This window comes from Leptopilina boulardi, unplaced genomic scaffold, assembly GCF_019393585.1.
Source record: "Leptopilina boulardi isolate dan_hultmark-lab unplaced genomic scaffold, ZJU_Lbou_2.1 LbouV2_405, whole genome shotgun sequence".
In the NCBI taxonomy this organism is placed as follows: domain Eukaryota; kingdom Metazoa; phylum Arthropoda; class Insecta; order Hymenoptera; family Figitidae; genus Leptopilina; species Leptopilina boulardi.
Genome location: NW_026137980.1, coordinates 805,513 through 822,726, shown reverse-complemented (window position 1 = coordinate 822,726; position 17,214 = coordinate 805,513). Strand labels below are relative to the sequence as shown.

General features: G+C 24.2%; 1 protein-coding gene across 3 annotated transcripts; it reads left to right on the top strand.

Annotated features, from left to right (window-relative positions):
• Positions 1 to 788: 788 nt before the first annotated feature.
• LOC127289299 (dynein axonemal heavy chain 7-like) lies at positions 789 to 15,919 on the top strand (the record flags this gene model as incomplete). 3 transcript variants are annotated; one of them, XM_051317146.1, is given in 20 exon segments in its annotated part: positions 789 to 1,028; positions 3,307 to 3,536; positions 3,831 to 4,050; positions 4,406 to 4,594; positions 4,765 to 5,139; positions 6,775 to 6,947; positions 7,384 to 7,629; positions 7,808 to 8,095; positions 8,363 to 8,554; positions 8,875 to 9,101; positions 9,896 to 10,266; positions 10,625 to 10,805; positions 11,153 to 11,341; positions 11,640 to 12,237; positions 13,213 to 13,423; positions 13,633 to 13,650; positions 13,754 to 13,985; positions 14,475 to 14,626; positions 15,184 to 15,465; positions 15,651 to 15,919. In XM_051317146.1, coding segments are annotated over 20 exon segments (4,821 nt in total), but the record flags the coding sequence as incomplete, so codon positions are not given.
• Positions 15,920 to 17,214: the final 1,295 nt, after the last annotated feature.

The following is a 17,214-nucleotide window of genomic DNA, read 5'->3' as shown; positions in this document are numbered from 1 at the left end:
CTAATTCTAGTCAGGAAAGAAAATAAGTTTTGTTTTTTTAGTTTACAATAGAGATTCGTTGTCACATATTAAAGTTGGTCGTTTCATTTTTGTTTTTGTGTTTTTTTTTTACTTATTTCCCATCTCAAAAAGGATGAAAAAATTGACTTTTTCTTAATTTCAGTTGAGAAGGAAAATAGAAATTTTTTTTTTGTTGTTTTCAATGAAGAGTCGTTGTCAAAGATAAGGGTTGCTTGTGTCACGGGTTGTTTGGTGGTTTTTCTCCTTAGAATGAGAAGTAAAATAGTTCCTTAGTTATATTGTGTTAAGAAATTAGGAATTTTTTTTTAATTTTTCAATGAAGAATAGTTGTCGAATTTTTCTAATTTCTGTTATTGGTTTATCTTGTTTTTTAAGCTAGTGTAACTCGCGCTTGATAAATTTTAATTGTATATTAAGTTACAAGAATAGGAGCAGTCGTCAAAGTTAACATTTGTCCACCTTAAATCCATGATACGATTTGTTTTTTTCCAAAGGCACAAACGTCGCGCTTTTATGTTATCTGACGGCGGGCGATAAAGCCATTCATTAGTTCTACCGTTTGAAAATGCTGTTCATTTTTACCCTAGGGTTAATATAGACTCCTTTTTCAGACGGGAGAATAAATGATTTCCTTTATACTTGGATTTTAGGTATCTAAAATCGCCATGTTTGTGCCTGAGAGATAAAGAAATTTTTTTTTATTTATTTATTTAATATTGTTGAAAATAAACTTAAAAAATGTTCTCTTGTATATAATTTAGGTGCCGAATTTGTTTAACGCTGACGAGAAAGCTGAGATTTGTGAAAAAATGCGTCAAGTGGATCGTCAAAGGGAAAGAACAATGCAAACTGATGGAAGTCCAGTGGCTCTTTTTAATTTATTTGTTCAATTGGCTCGTGAGCAATTACACATTGTGGTAGCGATGTCAGCAATTGGAGATGGTTTTCGAAATAGAATCAGAAAATTTCCTGCACTTGTCAATTGTTGTACCATCGATTGGTTGCAGGTTAGTATCCCAAAAGAAATATAAAAATTTCAATTAATCCATTTTTTCAATATCTTTATTATTTTTCAAATTAATGATCTATTATTTATTTTTCTTTACATTCACTATTTTATTTTATCCTTTTATTAATTTTCTTCTTCTTATTAACTATTTATTATTTTTGTTTATTTATTTTTCCTTTTATATTCACCTAGTTTTGTTAATTAATTTTTAAAATTTTATTTCATTTTTTATATTACTTTTTATATTCTGAACACTGTTTTATGAAATTTCTTGATTCTATTCTTTAATTTTTTTTCCCTTCTGTGCAAGTCCATGTAAGATTTCAGCTATTTCGGAGTGTGTAAACCAAATTTCAATAAAATTAAATAATTTTAATCTCTATATAAAAAGTAATAATTTCACTAAATATAAAATCCAAATATTCACTAGTTTTTGGGATTAAAAATTTAGCAAAAATTTTGAAATCGTCCTTTTTTTTCATTTGGACGGAATCACTTAATTTTTTTTTAATTCATCGTAAAAAACTAGTGAATATTTTGATTTCATATTTAGTTGACACATTTCGTTTTATATGTAGATTAATATTCCTGAGTTTCTTTGCAATTGTTTTATTACTCCGAAATAACTGAAATCTTAGTTAGACTTGCATTTTAATTTTATTTTCTAATTTGTTTTCAAATTAGGGTCAGTCGGGTTAAATCCGAACGGGGGGTAAATCCGAACGCTAATTATTTCAGCTTAATTAAAATTTTTAAAAATAAGTTCGATATGAGAATTTTTACCTCAGATCCTCTTGAAGAGATTCTAAGTATTATCCCATTTTTTGTTTGTTAATTAGCAACAGCATAAACAAAGATAACAAGTATTGCAAAAAAGATTGAAAATCAAAGATGACACTCTTTCAGTATTTTGTCTCGTATTTGAAGAAAAAGAAGCTAAAAATTCATTTTATTATTTATAATTGTTTGTTATGAATACTAGAACAGAAACTATATTTGATTTTTGCCTTCTGTAAAATTTTATTAATAATATCAGACCGTTCGTATTTACCCAAGAAAATTGGAAAACTGGGGTAAATCCGAACGGTATTTTTAATAATTTTTTTTTACATCAAAGCCACACAAAATTGTTTTTATTTGATTACACTATTATTTTAACATTATAAAAGTACATAGAAAAAAGTTTTTCTTTCTATACGTATCCTCGTTAGTAATTAATAAGCAGAAACTTAATCTCTGTTCTCTCGAAGGAGTGTTTCAATTTTTTTGCCAAATGGTTTGTTGAAAAAAGTTTTTCAGGATCTTAATAAAATTTGGTATTCTACGGTTTTTGGGGTCGCTAATTACCAATTTGAAGTCAGTTTTTCAAAATTCAAAATGGCGGACGAGAATTAAAAAATTCATTGGATTCGCTCGAAAATTGTTACTCGGGAGGTTTCAGGGTTAGCAAATTTGATCATTTTTAAAAAAAAGTTTTAGGAAAGTCCGCCATTTTGAATTTAAAAAATTTGACTTTTATTTTTGTATTTACATTCAATCACTCCAAAATACTTTCTGTACCAAGTTTTGCAAAAATCCGTTATGATTTGATAAAGTTATTGAAGGTTTTAATTGTGTAATGCATTTTAATTTTTAACCTGTTTGATTTTTGTATTTATATATGATGCATTATTACATAATAGGTTTATTATCGTATTTTTTTGAGTTTTTATATAAGTTTAACAATTGCAATACTTTAAATTTATTTTCCCTAAGATTTTTCTGAAATACAGTGGCGTTCGTATTTACCCCCATATTTTAGGAAAGTTGCAAAGTATCGAGGTAAATACGAACGCTAAGTTTCCTGCGATTGTAATTTATCAAAAAATTTTTCTACCCCATAAAATTGTTCTATGGAAGTAAAGTAACAACTTCATGCACCAGAATACCGGAAGTATTTTTTTTTTAAAGAAAAAACTTATGTTATTGTTGAAACTTACTAAAAGCGTTCGGATTTACCCCAGTTGACCCTACTATTTTTTTCTTTTTTTCTAAAGATTTCCTAAATATTTATTTGAAATGTTCGGAATATTTAATTGCAATGTTTAGTGAAAATTGTGTAAAGATTTAAATGTCCCGATTAAATAAATGTTTAGTGTAAAACTTTGTAAAACTTTCCTGAACATTTAAATAAAATTTTCTCCTAATTATAATTATTATTATAATTAGGAAGGAAAGTTTCGGTGCTGTGGGGGCACGGACTTGTTATTTGTTTATTTTTTTAAATTTGTAATTAGCCGTGGCCTGAAGATGCTCTATTGGCTGTTGCAACACGATTTCTTGGGGAAGTAGAATTAACAGAGCACGAGAGAAAAGCTGGAATAGATATGTGTCAATTTTTCCACATTTCCACTCAAAATTTAAGTCGAGAATTTTTCATACGTCTTGGACGACAAACTTACGTTACACCAACTTCTTATTTGGAAATGATAAACACCTTTAAAGATTTGCTGAATAAGAAGAGAAGGTGAATTTATTTTTTATATTTTACAAATAATTGATATGATTTATTTTATTCAATTTTTATTTAACTCCTTAACTGCGATGACGAAGATTTGACGATCAAAATCTTCGTCATCAGCAATTAAGGGGTTAAACACATGGACAAAAAATATAGTAATATTTAAAATACTTACTATATATTTAATATTTACTAAACTAATGAAATTAAAATATTACATTACTAGATAAGACAAAACATTTTAACAAAATAAGTATTGTAAACTGTAAAGTAAATAAAAAATTTTTTTCTTTAATTCAGCGAAATTCTCTTGGCCAAAGCGAGATACGAAGGTGGTCTTGGAAGATTAGACACAACACGACAAGAAGTTCACGAAATGCAGGAAACATTGAAACGACTTCAACCTCTTTTAGTTACAGCTGCGCAGGATGTTCAAAAGATTTTAGCCTCCGTTGAGAAAGAAAGTTCTGAAGTTGCAGAAATAGAAAAAATTGTTAAAATCGACGAAGAAGCAGCTATGGTATTGAAATTTACTAATTATAATAATTATTTGCTTTTTATTAACTAGTTTTCCATTAAATATTTCAAATAAAATGTTTTTCATTTAAATTACAAAAATTCGTAAAGTTGCATAAATTTAAAAAGAATTTTATTTATTTTCACATTTACGTTAAGCTTTTTGCGTTTCCAGTTTAAAAATGCATTTATTTAGTCAAAAAAAAAGCTTTTAACTTAATTAAAAATTGCTATAAAATTTAAAAACAAAATTTAATTCGAAATAAAAAAATAAAATTCTTTGTCTATAAAAGAAAATTTTAATACAAAATGCAAAAAAGAAGAGAAATATTAAATTTTGATATTATTATTGTGAGTAGGAAGTTGCTGGAAAAGCTGCAGAAATAAAAGCTGAATGTGATGCAAATTTATCGGAAGCATTGCCAATTTTGTTGAAAGCACAAACCGCACTCAACACTCTAACTGTAACTGATATTGCTGTAGTCAAGGCAATGAAAAGTCCTCCAGCTGGAGTGAAATTAGTCATGGAAAGTGTCTGTATTCTTAAGGTAATAATCAATTTATTTTCCCAAAAAAAAATATTCTAATTATATTAATGTATAATAAATTTTTTTAATTTATTATCAATTTTGCTCTAAATTGGATTTATTAGATTTTCAATTTTACTGAATTTCATTACCTGGAATTTACTATTAATTATTTATAAAAAAAACTATAGGAAATGAAGCCGGAAAGAGTACAACAGCCGGACGGAAGAATGGGTGATGATTATTGGAAGGTGTCATTAAAAGTATTAAGTGATGTGAAATTTTTGGATTCATTAATAAATTTTGACAAGGACAATATTCCAGAGAATGTGATGGATAAAATTCGCAAGCACTATTTGACGAATATCAATTTTGATTCAGATAAAATAAAAACAGCGTCAACAGCTTGCGAAGGTCTGTGCAAATGGGTTTATGCAATTTCTGAATACGATAAAGTTGCAAAAGTTGTTGCACCAAAGAAAAAAGCATTGGCCGAAGCTGAAGCGGTTTATAATGATGCTATTGAAAAATTGAATATTAAGAGAAAGCAGCTACAATTAATTCAGGTAATATAATTAATAATAATAATAATAATAATAATAATACTTTAATCTTCCATTGCGAAATTAAATTAAAATTATTATTATTATAACAATATAACTAACAATAATAATATTAATAATAATTTGTTTATTTATATATACGTAAATATTTTTCAAAATAATTAATTATTTTTTAATTGGCTGATAAAAAAATTTTTAACTTTAAAATTTTTCCAGCGAAAATCTTTAAAAAGTAAAAATTGTGCTAAATAATATTGTAAAATATTTTTTTCAAAAAAATTTATTATTTTTTAATTGGCTGATAAAAAAATTTTTAATTTTAAAATTTTTCCAGAGAGAATCTTTAAAAAGTAAAAATTGTGCTAAATAATATTGTAAAATAATATTTTTTTCAAAAATTTAGCACAACTTAAGTTTTATTAAGAGAATATTTTCATTTTTCAATACTTAGTTGCTAGTAAATTTTTATTTTTAAAAAGAACATTTTGTGTTATAATAAATTAATTTTTATTTTAATTTTACGGAACTTTAAAACACAGTCTAATCAATATAATGATTATTTTTTTAATACTTATTTGAATTTATTTGTTTTTTTATGATTTAAATATTAAAAAACCTTGTAATTTTTTTATAACCTATAAAAAGCCGTAAAAAATTAGTTTTATTAGAGTATGTGTTTTCCCGAAACACGGACACTTTTTACAAAATCGGCCAAAATACCAAAGAGTTTTATTTTATAAATCTACTAAATTCAAAAGATTGTGCGAATCCATACAAAATCGCAATTGCAAAGTGAAAAGTAGGAAAGTAATATAATGAGAGGTTCATTACGTCCTGCCTCCGTCAGATGGCAGAAGAGAGCAGGGAGGACAAAGTCGCAGTTGTTATTATATTACATTCCTACTTTTCGTCTTACAATCGCGTTTTTGTATGGATTTGCACAATCTTTTGTATTTAGTAAATTTATAAAATAAAACTCCTTAATATTTTGACCGATTTTGTAAAAAATTTCCGTGTATCGAGAAAAAAGTATTTTAAAATCAATGTTTATCATTTTCACGTTCAATGTCGTTTTTTTTATCTTTTCAGTATTTATGTTTTTTTCATTGATAACTTATTTAAAGGCTTTTTTCATCAAATTCTAAAGAATTAATTCTATGAATTTTTAGAAATTTCAATTTTTTCAAAAAATTAAATTTCTAAACAAGGCACAAAAAAAATGGTGAAAAATCATTTTTCTTCAATTTTTCATTATGAAAAAAATATGGTTTTAGATTTTATAGAAGTAAATAATTTTTTAATACCTCTTTTGTAATTTTGAACAAATTAATTGTATGGGTTTGAAAAATTTTTTTACTTGTCTATCGCTTCTTAAGGACATGTAGAAAATTATCGCCTGATCTAGTATGGGAAAATGTGTTTTGTAAAAAATGAAAACTAAACTTTCTTTAAAATGTGAAAAGATTTTGGGTTAACATTTTTTAGTGTATAATAGAGAAGGGTACAATGTACCTTACTTTTCTGAAAAAATATAAATTTGAGTGAAATTTAAAAAAAAAATATGTTTAAAATGCATATTTTGAAACTAGAAAATTTTTAGTTAGAAAAATTTAAAAAAATTTCACTTTTCACTAATAGGAAAAACTTGGAGCATTAGAGGAAAAGTTATTAGCAAAAAAAGCCGATTATCAAGCAATGACGGATAAAGTTAGTGATTGTGAGCTGAAATTAAAACGAGCTGAGGAATTAATTGGCGGTTTAGGTGGAGAATACATTAGATGGTCTGATTCTGCTAAAGCATTAGGAGAAAGGTATATTTTTATTTAATTTCCTTTAATTATTATTACAAAATAATTTTTAATTTTAAATTTATTTTTAAATTAATTTATACAAGAATAAAAAAAAAAATTTTAATTATGTAGATAATATATTTTGAAATTAATAAACATTTCCGATTTTTAATAACGCTTTTGAATTTATTACATTTCAAAAAGCAAAAAAAAAAACTAAATAAATTTAGTTCCTTTTATTTTAATTTTTTTGAATTATTTTTAAAAAACATTATAAATTCTTCTTTTTCTATAGTTTTTACAAGATGAGAAATTAAAAATTTTCAGCAAATTGTCTTATTTTTAACTAATGAAAATTGTTAATTTTTTTTAATTTATAAATTTATTTTTGTTTTTAATAATTCACTTAATTTCACTGTTAGAAATTTTCAAAAAAAAACCTGAAAATTTTTTTCAGATATCATCGTCTAACGGGAGATGTGATTATTGCCTCGGGTATTGTCGCCTATTTGGGACCATTTACAATGCCCTTTAGAATTCAACAAATTGAAAATTGGATTCATCTATGTAACAGTTTAAGCGTTATTTGTTCTCGAGATTTTCAGTTACGTGACATATTAGGCGATCAAGTTTCGATTAGATCTTGGAACATAGCCGGCTTACCGTCAGATTCATTTTCCATTGACAACGGCATCATTGTCAAGTAATTAAATCGACATCTCCTCGTACACAGCACAAGCTATTGATAAACAGAAAAAAAAACTAAAAATATTGATAACAGAAATCGAAAAATAATTATTTCGAAAGAAAATGATAAAAATACTAATTTCTATATTATTAATAATAAATAATTAAAATTTGTAATTTAATTAAAATTTCAGAAATTCAAGACGATGGCCACTTATGATTGATCCTCAGAGCCAGGCTAATAAATGGATTAAAAATATGGAGAAGCAAAATAATATGAGTATCATTCGATTGTCACAGGTCGATTATCCTCGAATTCTCGAAAATGCCATTCAATTTGGTCAACCAATTTTATTGGAAAATGTTGGCGATGAATTGGATGCAATGTTAGAGCCAGTATTGTTGAAATTGACTTTCAAACAAGGTGGAGCCCTGTGCATTAAACTTGGAGAATCTATTGTCGAGTACAATACTGATTTTAGGTAATCTATAGTATTTGCTTTTTAAAATTATTCAAAATAAAAATAAATTGAAACTATTGTAAAAATATTTCATCAAATTTTCATAAAAATTTATTAATTTTTTTTAAATTTCAATTTCACTGTATAGTAATAAATGTTTATTATTTAGAGATAATAAAATACTAATTAAATAATAAATAATCATATTTTTAATTCGACTAATTAATAAATTTAAAAATATCTAAATTTTTTTTATTTAAAAAAAATTTTTTTTTTTTAAACTTTTAGACTATATATTACGACAAAAATGGGCAATCCGCATTACCTGCCTGAAATTGCGGTTAAGGTGACACTCATAAATTTTGTGATAACTCCAGATGGATTAGAGGATCAACTACTCGGAATCGTTGTAGCTAAAGAAAGACCTGACCTAGAATCAGAAAAAAATACCCTTATCATTCAAGGCGCTGCAAACAAAAAGTATTTTATTTTTTAAATATTTAATTTAATATAAAAGAAATACTTAAATAAATAATAAAAAAAAGCGATCAAAAATCTATTGAATAAATTAAATTTTAAGTCAAAAATCACTTTTTATAGAAATTTATTTAATTATTTTACAATAATATCAAAGGGGAAAAATTTTTAAAAAATTGAAAATAGAAATAATTATAAATCGATAATTTTTCATTGAAAAATATATTATTTCATATTCTGATAATAATAATAATAATAATATTCATGTAAAATTTTATTCAAAAAAATGATCAGAATCTAATGAGAGATAAATTTCATTTCAGACTTTTAAAAGAAACCGAGGATAAAATATTGGAAGTTCTGTCAGTGGCAGAGGGAAATATTCTCGAAGACGAGGAAGCAATTAATGTTTTGACTTCCTCGAAAGTATTGAGCAACGAAATCCAAGTCAAACAAGCGACGTCTGAAGTAACTGAGAAGTCGATCGATGCCACTAGATTGCAGTATAAACCAATAGCAGTGCACTCAACTGTTCTCTTTTTTACCACCGGTAATATTTGCATAATTAATAAAAAAAAAATTTTTATTTAAAAATTCGAAAAAAAACCAACTAGATTATATTTATATGAAAAAATGGAGACACATCAAAATTCCCCACATTATTTTTACATCGAAATTTTTGTGGTAACAAATTAAAAATTATCGAATTTTTATTTAGCGGAATTTTGTAAAGTAGATTTTATAATGAGACGAATTTTCATATCGAAGAATTTCTATTAAACTAAATTTTGATTTAATTGAATTTCTATTTATCTGAACTTTTGCCTAGCAGTTTTTTTAATATACATATAGAATTCTGCTAAATAAAAATTTGATAATTTTCAATTCGATATCTCAAAAAAATTCCAACAAGTTTAATGTGAGGAATCAATTAAATTTTTTCAGAAGAAACTTTTCTTTTTCCTAACATTTTGTTTTTGAAACTTTTTTATGATTCGAAATGTAAAAGGTATTTAAAAACTCAATTTTTGAGTTTATGACATGTTTTTTTTAATTAATGAAATTTTAAGAGAAATACTTATAGAAACACTCAAATTTTGTGTAAGGTAAAAGAAAGATAAACATGAGATGAAAAAAAAACATTTAAAATCGATATAAGAAACAATTTTCTAATTATTGAAATTTAGATAATTATTTATATTTTTTATATTATAGAAATTATATTTATTTTCTTGGTTTATTTTTATATTTTTTAATTTTATATAAATATTATTAATTTAAATTTAAATTACAAATTTTATTTATAAATTTAATGAAATAAAAAAAATATAATTATGTTTTCAGCAATTTTATCAAATATAGATCCAATGTATCAGTATTCATTGATGTGGTTTGTGAATCTTTTTAAAATGTCAATTGACAATACAGAGCCACAGGAGAATGTCGAAATACGTTTAAATGATTTAACCAAGCACTTTACTTATTCTCTCTACGTAAATATCTGCAGGTCGTTATTTGAGAAAGACAAACTACTTTTTTCACTTTTACTCGCTGTGAATCTTTTAAACAATCAAGGGGGAATTTTAAAATCTCAGTGGATGTTCCTATTGACCGGAGGCGTTGCTCTTGAAAATCCTCACGAGAATCCAACAGACTGGCTTCCTGTTAAAATGTGGAATGAACTTTGCCGTCTCAATCAAGTCGAAGGATTTCAAGTTAGTTTCTTTTATGTACATATTTAATAGAAAGTTAAATCTCGCTCATTTATATAAATTAATGCGATTTTTAACTAAAGAAAAATAATTTAAAAAAAAAAGAATCTCTAAATATAAATTGAATATTAAGTTAAAACAAATAGAATCAAATAAAATAATTAAAATTTTGCTGACAAAATTTCATCGTATAATTAAAATTAATTCAAGGGAAATTTAAGAGAAATTATGAATATAGTTCTTATGCTTTGAATTATTTTGAGAAATGAACAATTTTTAAGAAGTCTAAAATAAAGAATAAAGAAATGAAACTGTAAAAAAAAAAAATTTATCGTTAATCGAAATTATTTTATGGACGCAGAATATTCGTGAGGAATTTACAAAAAATATAAATGACTGGAGGGCATTTTTTGACGCAAAAGAACCTCAATTGTCAATAATTCCAAAACCTTTTCATAATCTAACGAAATTTCAAAAACTTTTAATTCTGAGATGCATTCGTCCTGATAAAGTTATTCCTGGTATTCAAGACTTTGTTGAAGGTTTGTTAAATTTTTTCCCCACAAAATTTTCTTTATAATTTCAATTTTTCTCATTCAATATCACAATAATATTCAACTAAAGAAGTTTCAATTCTTTTGGGTTTTTTTTTCTGTGTAAAATATAAATTATAATTTATAAGTTTAGGGAGAGACACCACCTTTATTTTATAATTAAAAAAAAAAAATTGTTGTTATTTAATTTATATGTATACTTAAAATTTTCTGAAATTTTTTTTTGTTATTACAGAAAATGTAAATTTAGTAAAGAACTTGTTAGTGAAATAAATAAAATAAAATGTGAGATAAAAAAATGTTTTCAGTGAAATAAATTTTTTTTTTTTCCTCAGCTCAAATGGGAACAAAATTTGTGGATCCACCTCCATTTGACTTGACAGCTTCTTATGCCGATTCCAACTGTTGCATTCCATTGATATTTGTTCTAACTCCTGGAGCGGATCCAGCACAAGTGCTTCTTAAATTCGCTGACGATCAGGGTTTCGGTGCAAATAGATTATTCTCTCTCTCCTTAGGACAAGGTAACATTTTTCACTTTTTTCTTATCCAAACAAACATTTAGTAAACTTTACTAAATGTTTAAAAAAAAATTACTTTTTTAAACTAATTTTTTTTCGAACATTATTTACCTATTTATTTATAACATTTTTTTAAAAATTTTTTGTAAAACACAGTTAATTTAATACATTTTTTTTGTATTTTAGAAAAAATTGAACACAAAATAATATGTCTAATTAATTTTTTTTAAAAAAGGATTTTTCAAGTTAAAATTGAAAATTAATTTTGGGGAAAAATGAAAAAAAATTTTTTTTTTTTTAGGACAAGGTCCAATTGCAGTACAATTAATAAATGACGGTGTGAAATATGGACATTGGGTGGTATTGCAAAATTGTCATCTTGCAAAAAGTTGGATGGGAACATTGGAGAAAATTTGCGAAGGTCTATTACCCGATACAATTCATTCTGATTTTCGTCTTTGGTTAACGAGTTATCCAGCGGAACATTTTCCCGTGTCAATATTACAAAATGGAATAAAAATGACAAATGAACCGCCAAAAGGCTTGAGAGCCAATATTATTAGATCATATTTAAGTGATCCAATAAGTGATATAGAATTTTTTGAATCATGTAATCAGAGTGAGACATTTAAAAAACTTCTCTATTCGTTGTGCTTTTTTCATGCCATTGTTCAAGAACGAAGAAAATTTGGTCCCATTGGATGGAATAAACCATATGAATTTAATGAAACTGATTTACGCGTTAGTGTACTACAATTGCATATTTTTCTTGATCAATATAATGATGTTCAATTTGAGGCATTGAAATATTTGACCGGTGAATGTAATTACGGTGGTCGTGTCACTGACGAATGGGATCGAAGAACTCTTGTCACTATTTTGGAAAAGTTCTACAATGAGTAAGTACATAAATGGAGTTTTTTTTTTATTTATATTAAATTATTTATTTATTAAATTTATCTAAAATCAATTTTTTACAATTTTCATTTGACAGAATTTCATTATCTATAGAATTTAATTTTAGATGATTTTTCCTTTCTTCGAATTATTATTTAACAGAAATTCCATGTGAACGAATTTTTATATTACAGAATTTTTATTTAAGGTCATGTGATTCCACATGTAAATATTCTCCTCAGGTTCTCTCATAAAAATTATTCTCGGATTAATCTAAAATTTTGTGGAGAACTCAAAATTTGTATAAGGATTTTCATTAGACAGAATTATTATTAAAAATCCCAAAAATAACGAATTTTTATTTTAAAAAATTTCTGTTTGTCCAAATGAATAGCTCAAAGAAATTTGGCCAACTAATTTTTAAATTAACCAATTGGCACAAATCAACAAAATTATTATTAGTTAATTTTTAAATTTGTGCATAAATTTGTCTGTCAAATGCTTATTCGAACAAATGAAAGTTTTGTAAAATAAAAATTCGGCGTTTTTTAAAAATTCTGTCAAATACAAATTCTATTATTCTTTGTGTAAAATAAAAATTCTTTTAAATAACTATTCTGTTTAATAAAAAATTAGAGCAAATAAAAAAAAATTCAAAAAATTTAATAAAATTTCTGTCAAATAATAATTTGAAGAAAAGAAAATTTGGCTAAAAGTCATTTTTCTTTCTTATAAAATGTAAAAAAAAAATATTTTTGACTATTTTTATTTTATTTTTTCTTTCTAATTATTTATTTCGTACGAAAATTTTATTTAGAACAATCATTATATAACTGAAATTCCTTTATATATATATATAGAAAAAGAAAATTCCGTTATATTAAAACTTGTCATAAAAAAAATTGCTTGATTATAATAATTTTAATAAATATTTCGAATAAAAGAATTTTTATCAAAATTTTTTTACGAATTTTCAGAGAACTTTTGGAGGAAAAAATGTATAATTTTGATGAAACATCCGATATTTACTATTGTCCAAATGCAAAAGAATACGAGGTTTATTTAGAGTATAGTAAAAAGCTTCCGCTCATCACGTCACCAAGTGTATTTGGAATGAATGAAAATGCTGACATCATCAAGGATCAAAATGAAACGGAACTTTTATTCTCCTCTCTTTTACTCACTCAAGTATGTTTTTTTTACTTTTCGTAAAATTCTTATATTAAAAATTAGTTAATTGCTAATAATAATAATAATAACTACAAAATTTTTAATATCATGCCTTCAGGATCGAAAGGTAAAAAAATATTAATTAATTAATTATTAAAATATTACATTTATTATTTAAAAATAATGTTATGTTTATGAAATGCTTTTTTTTTGTTATCTACTATCAGGATATTTGGGACCTTAAGGTAAGAAAATTAGTGTCAATTTTAATAAATTAATATTAGTGTCATTAATGTTTTCTGTTTTTAGTTAAAAATCTAGATATGATATTTGAATTTTTATTGTTAGGAAACATCAACTGGAACTGGAGAACTATCAAGCGATGATATTGTTTCTGGAGTAGCTACGGATATACTCAGTAAACTTCCGAGTGATTACAATTTAATCGATGCACTTGAAAAGTATCCAACTTCTTACAATCAAAGTATGAATACTGTGTTGGTTCAAGAAATGGGAAGATTCAACAAACTCTTGCAATGCATCAGGATTAGTCTCATAAATTTAAAAAGAGCTATTCGAGGTTGTCAAACGTTTTATTTTTTTATTAATATTATTTATTTTGGAGAATTTAAGAAATTTTTGAAAATTAATTTTTGAAACAAATATAATATAATAATTTTTATTTTGAAAATAAGTTTAAAAATTATAAATTAAGGACAAATTTTTGAAAAAATTAAAAAACTATTTTACACTATTTTAAATATTTTAATCATTAACAATAAAAATCATATATTTTTTAAATTGCATTGTTTTCTAATCAATTTTAAACCAATTTCACGATTTTCGGATCAAAATCGCGATTTTCGAATTTCATTTTTTTTTAAATTGTGTAATAAAAATAATTAAATTAAAATTTATTAATTTTTTGTATTAAAATTAAAGTAATTATTAATATGAAACTGAAACCTACTTATCAGTACCAAAGTTAATTTTCGAAAAAAATTTAATGATCTAATTAATTACTTAGACTAATTATTTATTTATTTGCCTATTTGTGTGGTTCGTTCAGGTCTTATTGTTATGTCATTCGAACTCGAAGAAGTATTTGGATCTATATTGACTGGAAAAATTCCAACTCTCTGGAAGCAGAATTCTTATCCATCTTTAAAACCCCTAGGAAGTTATATAATCGATTTTCTCGAACGTCTCAAATTTCTTCAGGTTCGTTATTTATTTTTTTTTCATTTCTTCCTTTTTACAGGCCTTGGATTGTATGACTTTTTCTGACTTTTTTTTGACTTATTTTACAAAATGAATTTATTTAAAAACAAAATACCTATGACTTTCTTTTTGTACAAAGAGTAGTTCTTCAAAAATTCAATTATTTTGAAAATTTGAATGTAAAAAGTCTTAGCGAAATGAATTATTTTCAAATAATTTAAAAAACAATTCTTTGAAAATTGAATTATTTAAAACATTTTTTAATTTGGAAATATTATTTATTTATTTAAATAAAAATTCTTGATAAATTTCTATGCAATTATTTTTATTAAGGAATTATTAAAATTTATTTTTATAATATCTAATAACAATTATTAATAGAAATAAAATATTTATTAAATTATAAATTTACATATTAACATTTAAAAAATCGATTTTTACTTCTAATTTAAATCGAATAAAACGATTTTTTGGGACTTAAAATCGATTCGAGACCTGATTTTATTACAGTTCAATTTCCAAAACTGTATCAAATTTTTTTTTTATATTTTTTACAGTTATGGTATGAAAATGGACCACCCGTAACATTTTGGCTATCGGGATTTTTTTTCACTCAAGCTTTTTTAACTGGCGCACGACAAAATTTTGCTCGAAAATATGGAATTCCTATTGACCTTTTGATATATGATTTTAAAATAATGAAAGAGAAAAAATTTGATATTTCACCAGAGGATGGAGTTTATGTTTATGGTTTATTTTTGGATGGCGCAAGATTCAATATGGAAAAAATGATTGTCGACGAAAGTCTACCAAAAGTTTTGTACAATACAGTACCATATGTAAGTTATGTATTAATTATTGTTTTTTAACAAATCGATGAAACTAAAATTTGTTTATTAAAAATGAGCAGTTTTTTAACTTTTTTTTTAATTAATTAAAAATTAGTAATTTTAATTTTTTTTAATGTAAAGTAAAAATTAACAAATATTTTAATTTGCTATAATTATATTTTATTTTTTTCTAGCTTTGGCTTATTCCTATGAAAAAAGATGAAATTAAAGAGAGAAAAACATACAATTGTCCAGTTTATAAAACTGGTGAAAGGAAAGGTGTTCTTTCTACAACGGGTCATTCTACTAATTTTGTTATTGCAATGAAACTTCCAACGGAAAAACCAGCAGAGCATTGGATTATAAGGGGCGTTGCTATGCTTTGTCAATTGACACAGTAAAAAAATGCATATTGTTTTGAAATCATATTTTCATTTAAAATTCACGAATGTAAGTAAATAACTTTTAATAAAATAAAATTTCGAATAAAAATTTATTTTAATAATTAGAACGCATTATTACGTTCTATATTATAATTACAATATTATACTTCTAATGTGATCAATATATTTCAAAATATATAAGAACAAAAAAAAAATTTTTTGTTTGTTAAATTTATTAACAATTGAAATTGAAAAAAAATTTGTTTTTTAATTTTTAGTGTCAAAATAAATGAAAAAAAACACTTGACACACTTTCGTCATTGATTTTCAAATGGTTTATTTTTTTATTGATACATCTATACATATTATTTTCCCCATAAAATTTTTTTTCAAAAATATTTATTTTTGAAGTAATTGATGATTTTTTTTTTGATAATGAATGTCTAAATCTTATTAACAATGTTTTTAAACAATTACGATTTAAAATAATATGTTCTCAATGTCACTGAAAAATCAGATTATTTTCTTTTGGTACGCAAAAGTTTAAGGATTAGATTAAAAAAAAAAAAAAAGAAAAATGAATAACCATTAAAATAACAGTTTTTTTCATTTATTTTGATTCTTCAGTAATTAAAAAAAAATTTTTTTCTAATTCCATTTTTGACTAATTTAAAAATAAAAAACAGGATTTTATTTGTCTTGAAATTTATTGTTCAAAAATAAATGAGCGTTCAAATGAACGAAATATTTTTTTCAATCTATAAATTATTAAAAATTATTATGTCAATTTAAAAATTAAACAATAATTTAATTAAATAACTTCTTTTTAGATATTTAAAACAATATTTTGTAATAAAATTCGTACTTAAAGAAGTTGCAAAAAAAATTTCGTTTAATGGGAAAATCACATCGACTTTGACCTGCCCTTAATGTTCATTTTAAGATTTTTGAAGAATTTTTCAATAATTATAAAACAAATTACTATAATTATTAAAAAAAAATTTCAAAGTTCTTAAAATGAATTTTAAAATTCTATCAAATACTAAAAAATAAATCAATTACAATTATTTTTCGATTATTCGATTATTTTTTAAAAACAGTATTAAAATATTTTTAACACTTTTTTGTTCCGCGTAAATGTCAATTGTTTGATTGAAATTGATTAAAAGAGCAGTTAATATATTTTTTTTATTATTAAAAATTAAATAGTTTTGATATTTTTAAAAAATGCTTTATTTCAAAATAAAATTTGAAAATATATTTTCAAATTTGAAATTGAGCGACATCCGTCGTTGGGAATATAAACTACTTATCCAAAAAGTGTGGTAAAATGAAGAAATGTGGCAACAGCGCAAAATCAAGAGTTCCATTTAAA